The 17,360-nt window shown below is 41.6% G+C and overlaps 1 protein-coding gene across 4 annotated transcripts in view; it reads right to left on the bottom strand.

The window, feature by feature from the left end:
- The window catches only part of NEDD4L (NEDD4 like E3 ubiquitin protein ligase), a 358,982-nt gene that overhangs the window by 38,617 nt on the left and 303,005 nt on the right, over positions 1-17,360 (bottom strand). For all 4 annotated transcript variants that reach the window (XM_073006275.1, XM_073006274.1, XM_008013964.3 and 1 more), the window contains 5 exons: positions 16,984-17,103; positions 15,680-15,877; positions 9,048-9,125; positions 7,618-7,672; positions 1,406-1,464 (listed from right to left, as the gene is read on the bottom strand). In XM_073006275.1, coding sequence (XP_072862376.1) covers positions 1,406-1,464; positions 7,618-7,672; positions 9,048-9,125; positions 15,680-15,877; positions 16,984-17,103 — 510 coding nt within the window. The remainder of the gene's footprint in view (positions 1-1,405; positions 1,465-7,617; positions 7,673-9,047; positions 9,126-15,679; positions 15,878-16,983; positions 17,104-17,360) is intronic.

A 17,360-nucleotide genomic window follows, 5' to 3' on the forward strand; every position in this document is an offset into this window, starting at 1 on the left:
GAGTAAACAAGGCTCTTCTATTAATAGAAAACAGAGAGCTCTTTCTTGGGGCAAATCTACTTGGCTTTATGATGCTAAGCAATTTTCAGTAAGATTTAATAAGGACTAGCAGTGTTTGAGTGACGGTCGGTAATTGATAAGTGATAAAAACATTTGAAAAGGCTTCAAAGTTATGTCAAAAGTCTTCTGCCACTTAAAAAGAATAGTTTCTTGAATTTACCTTGTTCTAATGATGTAGAAGAGAATATAATATTCTAACAAACAACTGTGACTGTGAATATATATATCAAAACGAATCATCAGAGTAAAGCAGTGTTTAAGGCACATAGAGAAAAAAGTTGACTGTTTTTACCCAGGTATTACTGGGCACTTTGCCTAGGAAATAGTACCCAAGTAACTGAACAAATCCAACAAATAACTAATGGGAGTCAGTTACCAGGGCACATTTGCAATGTAATATCTTTTAAGTTTTCAAATGGACGTATCTTACTAATTCAAAACATAATTTGAATGGAATCAGATTAAAGCAATGAAATTGGAATTTTAAATCTACCAACTGGCCTCTTAGCCCAGCATGTGATATAACAAACTTCAGTTACTTCTGCTCCTCTAGTCTAAGAATCCCAAATTTGCAATCTTCTGCTGATCGCAGTACATCTCCTGTAATTCCAAATGACCTCCCTGCGCTCATACAGCCACTGACAAAAGCTGGTGGTGTGCTCTCTGCTGATGAGTGTGGTTCCACTCTACAGACTTGTCAACAAGTGTGAGATACCAAGTGTCTCCTGATGCCCCGGGGAGTGGGGCTCTCACATCGCCTTATGAACACAGTGTGCTGCGGTGTTTTCAGAGGTCATCACGCCTGCATCAGAATTGATTCTTTTTCTACCCGGCGTGTATGAGGGGACCATGAGAACACTTTGGGTCAGCAGAGTTCAAAACAGCTCCTGAACTTAGCTACAATCTCACCAAAACTTCTACAGATTTTTGAAAGTTGTAAAAGATTTAAACTTATTGGCATGCATTTATTACTCCTGGCCCAAAGAAATGATAACACTCTATGAAGATAGGGCTTGGTTTTGCTTCATATAAAAAGGAAGGGAGGAAATTTTTATTATACTTATAATCCACCCTTTTATAAAGGAGAAGAAAAAATGTTTAATTCTGCTGTCATTATCAAGCTATTTTCTTTTCCTTTATAATGAAATCCGTCTGAAAAGGCACACGCAGCTGTACCTCACCTGGAAACTTCAGTAAGAAGGAGATGGCAGCAAAGTACTCCACTTCTAGTCAACTACTCAATCACACCAGTTCCTTGACACCATTGTTATCAGTAATACACAAAAACCATGTAAACATGTAACCAAAGTCTTATACTGAAGAGGCAGAATTTGAAAATACTGACCGGACCAGTAATAGCTGGGTTCTGCAGTCTCGGGTCTTCCCACTGAGTAATTTTGCTATCTGAAAATGTTAAACAACAAAAAAAATCAGAACATTAGTTCAAATCTATTCTATGTAAAGAAAGCTTTAGAAAGAAGTATTTCTGGATTCTTCAAAAGCTGTCCAGTCCCCCACCCTGTGTTCTAAAGACAAATTAGTATTTCAGAGTTAGCAGGTAACTATACGCTATACGGCAACCCCTCTCACAGACTGTTTAGTTAAAACCACTCAATCAAAAATGCACAACTAAAGAGAAACCAGCTATTCATACTGTTTTGGGCAAACAACTTGCTAAAATGGGAATTATAAACCCCTGTTCTTTCAAGGATTTATAACTTGATCTTGATTTTCACTTAATTGAAAAAAGACATTTAAAAAGTCTTAGCTTCCCAAAAGGCTAACAAACACAGGATTTTCTTCTCATTTCAAATACTTTTCTCTTTACTTATGGTGTTGAAAAACTGCTTTCAATTAAGAATCCTGCATCGAACAAATGAATAATCTATTACATGCGTCACTCATATGCACACAAAAATCAAAGCAGCTGAGGCAGTCCAAGAAAGAGAATTAGATGCAGCAGAGGAAGATTACGGAGCATGGTTTCTGTTTGGTCATGTTGGCAAAAGGTGGTTTGCTTTCTTCCAAGTGAGTTAATGTGAACAAGATTGTTCAATGCTATCTATACCATTACTTGTGTAGGTGATATTGCTCAGGGTTTGTAACCGTGCATAATTAAAAAGACCTTACGGATTCCTGTGTGTATACTGGGGTGGAGTGGAGGGAGGGAGAATGCGGTGGACTCACATGAAAAGTACGGAGGGGCAGACTGGGCAGAGTAGGTTCTCTGGAGTTTTTGGATCTCTAGGTTAGTAAACAAAACAAAACAAAACAAAACAAAAAAACAAAAAAACAAAAAAAAGAAGAAAAGTATTCAAAAAGTAAAAGGTGGCCAGGAGCAGTGGCTCATGCCTGTAATCCCAATACTTTGGGGGGCTGAGGCAGGAGGATCACTTGAAGCCAGGGAGTTCAGGCCCAACCTGGGAAACATAGTGAGGACCCATCTCTACAAAAGGTTAAAAAAAGAAATTAGCCAGGTGTGGTGGTGTACACCTGTAGTCCTAGCTACTTGGGAGGCTGAGGTGGGAGGATCGCTTGAGCCCAGGGGGAGGCTGCAGTGAGCTATGATTGTGCCTCTATGCTCCAGCCCGATCTGCAGAGCAAGACCCTGTCTTGGGGGCCGGGTGGGGCGGGTGCGGGGGAAGAATATTGATTCTGTTTATTTTCTGGATACACTGTAAGTGGGCTGATAAGAATAATTAGTGAATTCTGTTTTAACGACTATATCAGGAATTTTAAAAAGCCTTATCATTATTTTAATAAAAGCAGATGAAAAGCTAAGAGAGAAAAAAAAAAAGCTACCAAAGCAAGTGATGATTCCAGATTCTTTTGTTTTCATGCTGTCAGAAAATTTACATGAAAAATCTCAACTGTTTGAGAGAATCTTGATGGAAGCAAAAGGCATTTTTGGGTCCCTTACCTTTCACGGAAGACTTTGGAAAGTAAAAACTGCTATTGTGATGGAAAACAAGAGAAAAGAAAACCAAATAAAGGAAACGGAATACAGCTGAGTAAAAACTGCCTTAAAACACCAACTTGGATTATAACCGTATCAATGGATATTGTCATCAAAGCAAAAAATAAATTAACAACTCCTGACTCATGGGGATTCGCAAGTCCTCAGACCCGAACTTCATGCTCCATCCTGGACATCTGCACCTGGGTTTCCCATAAGCACTTTAGCTCAACTCTACCAAAACCAAACCTCTCATCACCCAACACCAAAATTGGTAATGTGACCTTCATTCCAATGTGCAGTATCACAATCCACTCACTGTCCCAATCAGGAACCTGGCCGTGTCACTCACTCTGGTGGCCCTGGACCAATCCTCCCTCTCCCTGATAAGCTTCTTGCTAGAGAGCTCATTCTTTTTCTGAACTGTTCTCTGGGCATCACTGGGAATTGTCTCAAACCCCCTGGTTCAAGACATCCTCTACAGCTCTGCCAAAAGGATCTCTCTAAAGAACGATTTTGATCCCGTCCCTCCCCTCTGGGAAATCCCCTGGGAGCTCCCCACTGCCTGTGGCTTGAGCCCGAGTCCTCACACCTGGCAGACACCCTCTGGATTGGCCTGTGTGCCACGCTGGCCCCTGCGGCACACTAGCTGTTTGGAGCAATGCTGCGTTTCTCAGAACGTGGCAGCATCTGCACATATTCACACACCTCCACACATCCTAGGATTACTCTTCCCAGGGCTTTGCCTGCCTCAATCCTACTCAGTGTTTGTCAACCATCTAAAAAGTGACCCATTCCCTCAGGGCCCATCCCTGTGCCCAACCACCTCCCAAGCAGATGCAGTCCTTGCCTCTTCTGTTTCTGTGTAACAACTGATCCACTCCTCTGACACTTGAAATATCTCCCGCTACTTCCCACTGGACTTAAGCTCCTCGAGGACAGGGACTGTGTGTTATTCATCTTTGCAACCCCCTCTCTACCACTTAAGACCAGTCCCAGCAGGTAACAGGAACTTAGTGCATTATTTTTTTTTAATGACTGAATGAAGTTGATGGTGAAAACAAAGTCCCTTTAAAAACAGCCTAAGCTTTTGGAACAACACAAGTTTTTACATGGTTATGATGAAGAATCCTGCAGTGAAGTATGGTCAGCGTATGAAAGTATGGGGTAGCCAGTTATTCTTTTTGTTTTTTTTGTTTTTTTAAGAACTTTGGAGTTTAAACTTGCTTTTCCTCTTTGAGATATTATATTTCAAATAAAAGGACAAGAAGGAAGTGGAAGGATGAGAAACTCAATTTAGTCACGATGAACAGGTCCAGTAAGATTGTTGATAGGAAAGACTAAAATAGGACTTTACAAAGTCACTGGAATTCAATTTTCTCTCCTAATGTTGTAGACAGGATACCTGTGACCAATGACTCAGCTGCTGGGTCTGTCTGGTCTTTAAGAAGAATGACATCATTCCTACAAGATAAGAGATTCAGCTCAAGACCTTCCCTTAACCTCCCACCCTAGGCCTGAGAGCCAGGAGCCATTCCATAGACAGCAACCAAAGGAATCAAGGAGTCTAAAGAGGTTAGTCTTGATCATTCGTTGCTTTTGAAATTAAATCTTTAAGATGGCTGAGTATTGTTAATCTTGAAAATGTCTAACTTCTCAGGAAAAACTTACAAAGCAGAAATAATCAATTATTGAAAAGACAAGTGCGTCTCATCATCTCATCTGTAATTCCACGTGGACCCACGTGCCAGGCATGCCGGAAGGCAGGAGGACTCTAAGCAATTTACAAGTTAACGGCGTTCACAGCATTGTGGCACACGCAGGCGCAACCTGGTTCCTGTCCTGTAGGCATTATGACAGCAGAATCAGATGCTGAGTTTTGCTAGAAGAGTGTTTAGAAAAAGAGGCTTTATTCTGATGGAAAGGACATTTCTAAATGTTATCTTCCAGGTAATTCAACCCATTTGGAATGTATGTGTCAGCCTGATAAAGCCTCTTCAAAAGACAGGTATTCTGCAGTTTTCACACACTGAATTTTGCGGAAAGGCCAATGACTTGAACTGTTTCATTGATGTGTACTGTGCTACGGCTTTCCATTGAGTAAATCTTGATGAATTATGGTAGAAATGTAGCATGAACAGCTAAGGAGGCAGCACTCATAAATCCTTTTCTTAAATGGTTTTTGGTCACTTAATTTATGCTATATCTTTTTAACAGAATCTTTCAATATGGTTATGCAAAGGCAAAATAAATTTTAATCTCTAAGTCAATGGCCACAAGTATCATATTGGCACAGCTCAGTTGCATCAGGCTCTGTACAGAGTATACACGGAGCCTCGGGGATGCTGTTCTCGTCAAGAGAAATGAGGAAATGTTTGGGCAGAGCGCTGGAGTAACTGCAGAACTGATTAGAAGTAAGGAAAAGCCCAGGCATCTAGCAGGTAGCTACCTTCTTCCACCTTCCAGTAAGCCAGAGTTGGGCCAGCCTCAGGCCGGTGGGTGTGGGGGGTTGGAAGGAGGGGGCACCTACTGCTCCTCAGGTGAGTTCACTTCACTTTCTCATCAAGCACAGCAACTTCCTAAGAGTTTCACCACTGACCCTCCACGAACCTGATTTCAAGTCACCATGTATCAAGCATCTCCTATAGATTATACTAGGTCTATGACAGCAATAGTGAAATAGTCGGTGATTTTTACTATTTTAATGTGCGCTAGGATAGCCCTTTGCAATCGTGTTTTTCGGTTTTTGGCTCCTTGCAGTATACTAAACACATTCACAACATTCTTTTTAGGTTGACCTAAGCCAGATCTCCAGCCAGAAAACCATCACAATATTGTGTGCAATGCTCTCCATGTGTCACACAGACCAAGATGTGTTACCAGTGAAGACCTGTTTTAGTAAAATGATCAGTATTATTCACACCTGTCTGAAAACTGGAATTGTGATGTATAAAAAATACTACAAAGGAAACTTTTTTTCTTTTTTTTTTTTGAGACAGTCTTTGTCGCCCAGGCTGGAGTGCAGTGGTATGATCTTGTCTCACCGCAATCTCCACCTCCCAGGTTCAAGCGATTCTCCTGCCTCAGCCATCCAAGTAGCTGGGATTGCAGGTGCACACCACCACACCCAGCTAGTTTTTACTTGTGTTTTTAGTAGAGACGGGGTTTCATCACGTTGGCCAGGCCAACCTCGAACTCCTGACCTCAACTGATCCTCCCACCTCGGCCTCCCGAAGTGCTGGGATTACAGGCATAAGCTACTGCACCAAGCCGAAAGCTATTATTTTGTTTTTCGTGGGAAAAAGAGGTGTAGCCTCTCTCTCATTTTAGTAAATTCTCTTAAGAATAAAATAATAAATAGCATTTTAAGGAAAAAAGTAGGGTATACACATACATGGAAGCAGGAAAAATACTTTATGTTTACTATGAAATTCTGGAAAGGTGGCAAATCTGCCTATTTTTTTGATAAAAGACAAAAACTAAGTCTCTGCACCTTGAAATACCTGGTTTAAACAAAGGGTAGCCCACCCTTCTAAATACACCTACGACTTCTACTTTTAGTTGAATTGTAAACTGCTGGTACTCTTGCTTAATTCTATTTATAATAAGCCCTGAACCCCCAGGGCCTGAAGGTGAAATTCTGTTCACAATGTACTCTGCCTCCTAGTAACATCTGAAAAACGTACTATGCCTGTGAGATAGTGACCAGTCCTACATGTGTGAGGATTACTTGTGGCCAGACTTCTCAGCAGGTGGCTCATCAATGTGCTTTCATTTAGTTATGAAAGTGTGAAGCCCGGGAAACCTGGTGGGACTTTCTGTTCACGAACCAAATGAAAGCAAAGACCAAGATACTACCAAATGGCACACACGGTTGAAACTTGACATCTATTTGAAGGCTTCTTTTTAATATACTTTTTCAGAAATTTTAAGGGACATAGAAATATGATTCCATGAAGAACGTGGCACCTCCAAAAAGAATGAGAAAAAAAATCCCACTGGCTAAAAAGCAAACTTATATTAGTTGAACTTTTAGTTGGAACGAGAAACCACACATTTATTCATAGGTGCTGGAGCAAATGTCTATAGCAAATATACTACAATTTCTAGAAAATACATATATATTAGTGTTGTGGGTGCAAGGAAACATGCTGTGAATAGAAAATAAGGTCAGAGAGGGCATCCTGCCATAGGACCCTTGAAGGCAGTGTCTTAAAAAACTTACATGCTGCTTCAAGCACTGTTCACAGATTTTTGACTAAATCATCATTTCTAATCTTATTTTCTATTACCAGAGTGTATTTATTAAATGTGCAAAAGTCAAGGGATCAACAATCAAAATGTGGTTTAAAAATGAAAAAAAAACCATGTTAATAGGTCACAAGATCAGATTGGGTGAAAGCTTGATGGGCTACTTTAAGCAATCTTGGGGTTAATGCACAGTACCGTATGAAGGCACTGATTCTCTGGTATCATTTTCTCCACATAACACCTGGCTACCTAGATAAAGAGTAAAATGACAAAGCTTTCACTGTGATGTCTGAATTACTCCCTTCCCTCTAACCCGCAACACCTGTGTGTCCATAACAGCGCCTACTTACTATGATCAATATAAAACGTTCGGCCATCCAAGTGAATTCTTTCTTCCCAGCCAGGCTAGTATCCGGGGAAGGAAGGGAGACAGAAAATATAAACATTAGCTAGGAGTTCCAAAATCAAAGGCAACATTTAAAAACTACAGGACACCTTTGTTCTCTTTTCTGCTAGGGTACATTTATGCATTGAGCATGAACTAAATATGAACACTTCAAGTTAACTCCTGACAATGTCTAGCAACACACTTTATCACGTGCTCAGGTCTCAGATGTGCTGACTGTATGAAGAACAGGAAATGGGCTGCCAGCTCAAAAGCTTCAAAGGGAAACTGTAGCATTCCATGGAACAGTGGAGTCTGAAGTTGAGTACCATTTAATTAAATAAATACTGAGTATTAAAGGAAGGGAAGAGGGGGTTAATATAAAAATGTTAGACACGGTTACTGTATTTATATTGTCCAGGCAGTTGATGATCTAGTATTGGTATTATCTACCACGAACTTTTACTAGTCAAGCTCAGGAACTAAACAGATTTGGAGAATTTTTTCAAGATAAAGCTGGTATGCCCTCATTATCTAAACTATCCGTATTTGCTATCTGAACCTCAGGAATCCAACAGATTCAGAAAAAATGCTTTCTTTTGTTTTCTAAACTCACGCTCTGGTTCTTTCTATTTGAACCCAGGAACCAAACAGATTTGGTGTGGGATACCTGTATGACCTAATGAATAATGATTGAACCTTAACCTTCGTAGCCTCAAATGTTGCCCTAATATACCAGGCAACAAAAAGGTTCTTACACTTGGAAAACAACCACAAAAATTCCCATTTAAAAACAGCCTTGGAGTCCATCCACTGCCCTGTCACCCCCTATGGCTTTTTCAAATTGAGAGTGAGTTGTTGAGGAGGATGTATGTGAAAGTTTCATTCAAAATCCAATTTTAAGTATATAGCTCAACTCCTACTGAGCCGTCACCAACAAGGGAGAAAAAAACTTAAAAAATCTGCAGGTTAAATGACTTATAGAAACTTTCTATGACTAATTAGACCTTCTTCTGCCATACTATTTTCATTACTTTGGTTCTGATGATTTAATCAGCAATATGGCTGGAACTCAGTGGTTGCTAAGTTACAAAATAAGTGAGTGCCACTTAAATTGTCACCTGCAGAGAATGTCTCTTGAGCATCCTGTGTACAAGATCTATCTTCCACTAGAAGTTAACAATTCAGAAACCTCTTTCATAAGTACTGGATATCACACAAACTATAATGTACGATTACAATTCAGCTAAACACTTAAATTCTATTAAGAAACACAAACCAGTGAGATCCACGAAGCCTGGAGATAGAGAAGGTCCACAGGGCCTCTCCATCAACATACAGCGGATAAAGGAACAAACATTTTCAGACCATTCCATGTGTCTCCAGTGTACTCACAGGAAGGGGACCAAGGTCATTGGGGTTTAAAGATGTCTTTGACCGCATATGCACTGGAAATTTCAAACGCGGATCTTCCTGCAAGAAAAATGTAAAAGACAGTAGATGCTAAGTGGAAGTATCTGTGTGCAGTTACTGGGTGCTTTTCTTCTTGAGCTGTTTGTTTCAAGGCAACCAGACTGTCCATGCCTGGAGCGTGAGATAGGTCCCATCTCTGCTTTGTACAGGAAGCCTGGCTGACTGTATCTTGAGACAGACTGTACTCTTCCTTCTTGTACTTGGTGGAAGGAGGAGAGTAAGAATATTTACATGAAAGGTTAATCATTTCCCCCAAGACCTTGAGAAGGGGAAAGGGAAGAGAGTCCCAGCAGTGATGTTACTAGGGAAACCAGAATGGAGGGTGCCAGTGAATGTAGCACAAAGAGGGAGTGGGGACAATGGTTTCGAAATCTCTCCATGGGTCCTGCGTCCCCGGTGAGGGGAGCCAGCCTAACACGTTAGGGAACAGGTCCCTCTGCCACGCCCCGCTTCAGCACTTGTGTTCCCCTCCATTCCTTCCTGAACTCAGCAGAGAATGTGAATCCGGTCCGTGAAGTCACGTGGCTACTCCAGGGAGAGCCGCCTTCCTCAGGCAAAGTCACAAAGTTATGATACGACTTTACTGAGATTCTTGACCAAGTTCTGCAGATTAAGTTCTCATTTATGCCTTAATATTTAAAAGTTTACAAAACATTTTTCTTAAAGCATAGGCTTCATAAGATACCACAGAGAATCAACAAAAGAGAAACATGTACTCTGACATCTTGGGTCAGGCTGCATGATTTACAAGGCATGGTCACATGTATGATCTTGCAACAGACCCTTGTTAGGAGGTTGGGCACATGTTCTGTTTCTCTAGATGAGGAAATGGAGTTTCAGAGAGAACAAGAAGTTGCCCAAAGGTTATGACCCAGAGCCCAGGAGCTGACTCTTACTTATGGAGACCCAGTTAAAATGCAGTGTAGGCTGGTTGCGGTGGTTCACGCCTGTAATCCTGGCACTTCAGGACGCTCAGGTGGGCACATCATTTGAGGTCAGGAGTTTGAGACCAGCCTGGCCAACATGGTGAAACTCCATTCCTACTAAAAATACAAAAATTAACCAGGTGTGGTGGCATGCACCTGTAGTCCCAGCTACTCAGGAGGTTGAGGTAGGAGAACTGCTTGAACCTGGAAGGTAGAGGTTGCAGTGAGCCAAGATGTGCCACTGAACTCCAGGCTGGGCAGCAGAGTGAGACTCCGTCTCAAAAAAAAAAAAAAAAAAAGAAAAAGAAAAAGAAAAAGAAATGCGCTGTTAAGGCCAGATGTGGTGGCTCACACTCGTAATCTCAGCACTTTGGGAGGCCAAGGCAGGAAGACTACTTGAGCCCAGGAGTTCGAGACCATTCTGGGCAATAAAGCAAAACCCTATCTCTGCAAAAAACATAAACAATGAGCTGAGTGTGGTGGTGCATGCCTACCTCAGCTACCTGAAAGGCTGAGGTGGGAGGATCACCTGAGCCTAGGAGGTCAAGGCTGCAGCGAGCCGTAAACTGTGACTGTGCCACTGTACTCCAGTCTGGGTGACGCAGAGAGTCTTGCCTCCAATAAAGAAAATAAAAAGGAGAATCCATATCTTTACATTCCCAAAAAAACACACTGTCAACCAAATAAGCTTAAGGTTAAAAAAAGTAAACTGTTAAGACATCTGATATCAGCTTCATTTAATTTTGTAATAGGGCCTTTGCTGCTGCCAAATTGCTAGATTTTTCTGCTTCCTAAGTCAACCATGTAAGTCATAGTATCACTGAATCATAATCATAGATCTTGGGAACTGGCAAGAATCAAAAAAGACCACAAATAACAAAAATCAACCTTTGCTTCTTGCTAGTTAGGTGAACTTTTAAATGACGAAAGAAATCATGTTAGCAGTTTGTGATACATACTGACCCTGAACCCAATATACTTTTCTAAAAGGCTAAGCAGAGGCACAAAATAATCCAGTATTCTGCAGTACACTGACATACACAGAACATAAAGAAATACGCTAAGCAGATTTAGGATTGAGAAGGTCCAGGAAGCTGATAATCTGGTAAACATTTGTGACTGGTTAACTACAAACAGAGGAAAAACTGAAAGCACTGAATTTCTCAAAAGCTACCCACTCAATGCTAACTCTGATCTGGACCAGGTAACGCCACAACCAGCGGGGGATCCTTGGGTTTCCACCTAGCCAATGACCACACCAGGTTTACAGAAAGCTGAGGACGGCTATTACATGGAAGAGGGCAGGGTTTCTGAATGCCACACACAAGGCCAGCCTGGCCTTGGAATCACACGTACGCTGCCGTGAAAGACAATCAGCCCTATTGGTAAAAGCCTGGTGATTTAAAGGTGGAGGCGAGCAAAAAGAAGCTGAAATTAGAGAAAAGTGTCAGGGGGGCAGTGAGGGGCAGAGCATGAAGTATAAAGTCAGCTGAATTTCAAAGGTCTGCTAAAGTGGCCTTGCATGGAAACCCAGACTTCACGGACTGTGAGGGCCAGAGGCCTTGAGGCTTATAATATTATTTCATTATATCAACAATAATAAAAATAATGGCAGCAGCTGCCACGAATCAGCTCTGAGGGCTAAGGCTAGTGGTCACCCCCGAACCCCCACTCCCACCGAGCCACTCAAGGAGGCAGGCATCTCTCTTTAGTTGACAGGACATGTGAAGTGGCGGTCAATGCTCTCTATTAGCTATGGACAACTTCAGGGCTGATGAGAAGGTAGGATACTAACGAGGTCTCAGATGCCATGAAAATAAATGATCCAATGCATAAAGCATGCTTGGTTGTTTCTTCCTTTCTTCAGTGTCATACGGGAACTCTTTCATGTGTAATATAAAATTGCTTCCCTCCATCAAGTTCAAAGTGTTTTTAAACAGGATGCAAAGAGCAGTATCTTTTTAAAAAGGGCTTTCCTAATTCAAAATATGTAAAACACAGGGATTTTAAAAAATGTGCCTCTTTTCTTTATCTTTTCCATCCTGGAAGAGACCAGCAACCATGCCTAGGGTAATGAGTTTCATTACTTTGAACTTGGATGGAAAACAAATCTGCAACTTAACTAGGGTGTAATCTTTCTTGCTACAAAAATAAGCCCATGCTTCATCCTGTGAAAGGCATATATACACTAACACGGGTTTAGGATCCCTCACCCATAATGCTTGGGACCAGAGGGGCTTTGAATTTCAAAATATTTGCAGTTATACTTACCAGTTCAGCATCCCTCATCTGAGAATCTGAAATGCTCCAATAAGCATTTATTGCCTGAGTGTCATGTCAGTGCTCACAAAGTTTCAGACTTTGGGTAAGTTGGATTTTGAATCTTTAAACTAGGGATACTCAACCTGTATACACGTGCTCTGAGCTGCTGAGGACAGAACATCCCTCCTCGGCACATCCCTCCCAAGCCCCGAGTCTCCTGCATGCATTCCCTGAAAGGCCTGACCCAAGCGGGGAACAAAGCCAATCATCGTTTGTTTGTTTGAATGAGGCTAAACTTGGCCCGGCAGGGTGTCTCATGCCCATAATCCCAGCACTTTGGGAGGCTGAGGCGGTAGGATCACTTGAGGTCAGGAGTTCGAGACCAGCCTGGCCAATACAGTGAAACCCGTCTGTACCAAAACAAAACAAAACAAAAATTAGCTGGTGTGGTGGCATGTGCCTGTAATCCCAGCTACTCAGGAGGCTGAGACAAGAGAATTGCTTGAACCCGGGAGACAGAGGTTGCAGTGAGCTGAGATTGCACTATTACACTCCAGCCTGGGTGAGAGTGAGACTCTGTCTCAAAAAAAAAAAAAAAAAAGAGAATAAGGCCAAACTTTATCCAAACACTGATGGCATACTGCCTTTATCTGTGTGTCTGTCTGTAAAAGGTCATGTTTTATGACATATTTCAATAAATTTTTAAAATTTCTCAATGTATAGAGGGGAAATGTCCTGATACTTTTCAGGCTTCTGGTTGGTGTAAGAATCAATAGTGCCCAGGCTGATGGGGGAAGCAGTGTTATTGTCATCATTTTCAACCTGTACTACCAGTTTTTTTTCCTTTTTCTATTCTAATGCTCAAATCTGAGGATAGCTATGCTGTTCTCTCATTTGTTCTCTTCCTCTTTCAAAATGAGAATGCTTATACACTGTTGGTGAAAATAAAAATTAGTACAACCTCTATGGAAAAATAAATAAATTAAAAATAAAAATCAAAGCAAACCCCCAAACCAACTCAAGACAGATTTTTAAGCTGCAAATTATCTTTATGCTTCTCTCTGGCTCTTCATCTTTTGTCAAAATGAACAGGCAATTTAGAGCGTGTCTCCCGCAGGGAGAATCCTGCCTAGGCCTTTGTTTAGAAGCAGTAAAGCAGCTGTGTCAGCACATCTGAATTTGCTTAAGAAGGGGAGTAACTTGCGGAATTTCCAGTTGTTACCTTGAGGATTTTCCACACTAGCAGCAGTAACAAAATGTTGTTCTAACAGATTATAATTTTAAATCAGTAAATTAGTCAATAACAAGTATCTGGGTAAAAAGGGACAACTGGAAATTAAAAATGGGTTTCATTCAGCAACGCTGCAAGCAATAAATAAAGCGAGCGCTGTTTTATTTAAAATACAATCTGCCCAGCTGCAATTACACTGCCGTTGTGGCTTGAAAGGCTGTGAAAAGGTTAGGGGATTTGATTACTAAGCTAGTTGAAATTACTAAAATCATAGCTTATGTTGGCAAGCCACAGTGGCTCCTTACACTAATCCATCTACTTTTATATTCGTTAGCCCTTATTTCTGGAGCCGGTTTCTGGCTAAGGACTTGAAATTACAGCAGTGCTATAGTAAATGAGAACACTGGCAGGACAGCCAGGGGTTCCATGGTAATAAGAAAAAAGACATAAAAAAAAAAAAAAAACACCAAAAAAAACCCCTTCATTACTGTATTTTCCAACGAGCTGTCTGTCTCTTACTCTTGGCTCACCTGCAAATCTGTAACATGATCTGCAGACTAGTAGGGGAGTCAAACCTACATGTTATTATATGCCTTGGAAGCAGTTATCAGTTTACCAAATGAATGTTACCAGATCTAAATGAGAAATTCTCTTGGCAGGCCATTCCCTTATTTCAAAATAGAAAGAGCTCTTAGAGTGGTTCTCACTTCGGGCTGTTTTGAAATGTGTAGGGCATTTCCGGTCATCACTACGTTGGGGTGGGGGTAGTGGTGACCATCAGCACCTGGTGGCAGGAGCCAAGGTAGTTAAATGGTCTGCAACTGAAGGCACACATGTCCCTGCCCCAAATGCCAAGAATGCCCTTGAAGACACAGTGTCCCACGAGTCAAAGGATTCTAGGAGCACGCCCTCTAGACCTGCTGGACTGAACTGATACCACCCAATGGGCAAGGCATAAAATGACAGCCCAACTCCCCTTGAGCAGGGCTTGTTCTTGAATCTAAGACTGGTGGCCTATCAAACGGACACACCTAATGTCCATCACTAGAAATGGGAATTAATGGTGTATGTTTATTGTTGATCCAAGACCAAAGACCTAGGGCCAATGACAATCACCAAAATCCAACCAGCATTCCCATAACATCAGTTTTGAACAAGTAGCACAGCTAATAGTAGGACCAAGTTAAACTCTGAGTTAGCTCTAGCTAGACAATTCGATGGGGACATAACAGGAAGAAAAACCATCTGCAGCATCAAAAATAGCCAGAAATAAGGGAACCAATTTCAGTTTAATTACAGGTATAGAGATTATACAGCAGAAAAATACCAACTGACTTTCAAAAGAACTATACACTACACTGAAAAAGCCACCCACTGATTCAGCTCAAGAAATAAAGAACTGACAGAGAAATACAAAGATACGCATATTCACCTTTGATTAATCTCATTTTGCTCAAGATAATGCAATGCACAGATTCTTTCTTGGGTACAATTGAGGAGTACATGAAACAGTTGCATGGTAGGAAAAATCAATTTTGACAAAATGATCACAAAAAGGAGTATCATTTAGTATGATAGTACGGAATGACTATCAACCAAAGTCATTCCGTACATCCCCTATCCCATGATGAAGGGCACGGAAATGTAGCTCAGACGTGTGAATACTGATCTGATGTGAACAGTAAAAACTAAAGTGACAAATCAAAAGAAGGTGGGTAATGCCAATAAAAGTGCAAAAAGAAACTGACAAAAGAAAAAATTATTTGAAAATGATTATAACTCCTATTTGAAAATGATTATAACTCCTTATTTTGTAAGATGCGATCAATTAACAAAATCTGAACAGCACAGAACAGTACCTTTCCATCCAGCATGGTGAACTGTCTAAACTAGAGTTTCCCAGGAGAAAAGGCAGTCCCAGCACCAGTACCAAAGACAGCTATCAGCCTGGGCCCACCCACTCCCACCCACCCATTTGTGTAGGGACCAGATGCAGGCTGAGGAGACCCTCTGGAAACACCCTTTACAGTCAGTCTAATTCCTCCGCGAGAACTACAAACACTGAGTAAGGAAATCAAGGAATTAATGCCAGACGTCACGATGAAAATGGAGCCAAATAAAAGCAGCAGCCTTACCCAGGTTGTGGTCTTTGTGTTATGATCAATGAAGAAGGGCCGGCCGTTTGGCGCTATCCTCATTTCCCAGCCGGGTGGCAAGAAGCTCTGTGTGACTTTGTGTTGTGGTTTGGGGGAGTTGTAAGGTGATGGCTGTGGGGACTGTGGGTTGGAAAGGGTGTCTTTCACAGCCCGACGTACGGGTGAGTCCTTGGCACCCTAAAGAATAACAATTAGCATTAGAACTCTTCAGCAGCTGCGATTCCAATGTGCCAAAATGTACCTGGGTATTGTAGGAGGCTTCTCTTTGGAGGCGGATAAGAGGGAAGATTCCCAAAACCTGTTTTCTGTCATTCATTTACTTTTAAATCAATCTAACTTTACATTTTCTCTGTTGGATAAACACACAACAATATTAAGTACTTATAATCACCATCCTTCAGTAGCTACTCAGTATGTACCAAAAATACTGTTCTGTACTAAGCATTATGGATGGAGATTTTACAGAGTAGAGAAAAACGTGCCCTTGCTCTTAATGAGCTCACAGTCTAATGAAGAATAGATTGGCAAGTTTTAGAGCACAGAAAAGAAAAACCTACATCAATAAAGACAATGATCTGGAATCTCACAGTTGTTACCCATGACATTCATATCAGAGTGTGGAAGAGACAGCATCCATTCCCACTTATCGGCATCTGGACCCAGGGCATGGAGAAGCCCACAGTTGTCTCTAAGACACAGTCAAGCTTAGGACCTCAAACCTTTGCTCTTTGGCTTCTCTAACTCTGACATTTGCGATGTTAAAGGATGGCACCAAAACAATACAAACACAACAGAGAGCACAAGCAGATGCCCAGCCACGATGCAGATATGCAAATATGCATCAGAAACATGTATGCCCATAGAATGAAAGACCCTACAGTCGAAAGAAAAAAAATGATCAAAGCAATAGCTACGTTTAAAAACTTAATATCAGCACTTGGTATTTGAAAGACAGATTATGCAATTCTAATGAGGTAACAGGCAAAAAGAAGCGAAACACAATAAGAACGGTGGAAGTCCTGAAAAGAGAGTGCCCACGTCCAGCACAAGTCACTGCGGCCCTAGCCAAATGAGAATGAGAATCAGGTGAGAGAGTCCAGGAATGTTAACTGGGCGAGACAGAGAAGCAGGTAGAAAGGCTGCACAAGAACACCCTTCACCACCAACACAACGACTGATCAGAGAGAGGAGGTGGCTGCCAAACTGAAGGCAGAGTTAAGAGAGAAGAAAGAATGGGAGTCACAGGACAGAGTGAGTCCAGTTAGATGAGGTAGCCGTCTCACCTCCAGCGGGGCAGATAAAGTTACTGTTGGCGAGCTGAGGCTACGAGGCCGGCGGATCTGAGGCTCGATTAGATGGTTGTTACTGTTTGTGGCTGATCCAGATGCACCATCTTCTGCAAGCTATTTTGGAGGCAAAAACAAGTTAGCTTCATAGGAGGATCTCCCTGTGTGTGTGATTAGGAGTGTGAACCCAAACAACAACGCAAACAGCAATAATAAGAGGTCTGGCCTATTTAAAGCGTGGAGGAAATAATTAAACATAATGATGGGGGAAAGGATGGGGAAACACATTCAAGGGAAATAAAAATGAATCACTAGCCCAGCATAAAAACTAGCCTCAGATTAAAGGCAGGGGGTGGGGGAGTGGGGCAGGGAAG

This window comes from Chlorocebus sabaeus, chromosome 18 (assembly GCF_047675955.1).
Source record: "Chlorocebus sabaeus isolate Y175 chromosome 18, mChlSab1.0.hap1, whole genome shotgun sequence".
In the NCBI taxonomy this organism is placed as follows: domain Eukaryota; kingdom Metazoa; phylum Chordata; class Mammalia; order Primates; family Cercopithecidae; genus Chlorocebus; species Chlorocebus sabaeus.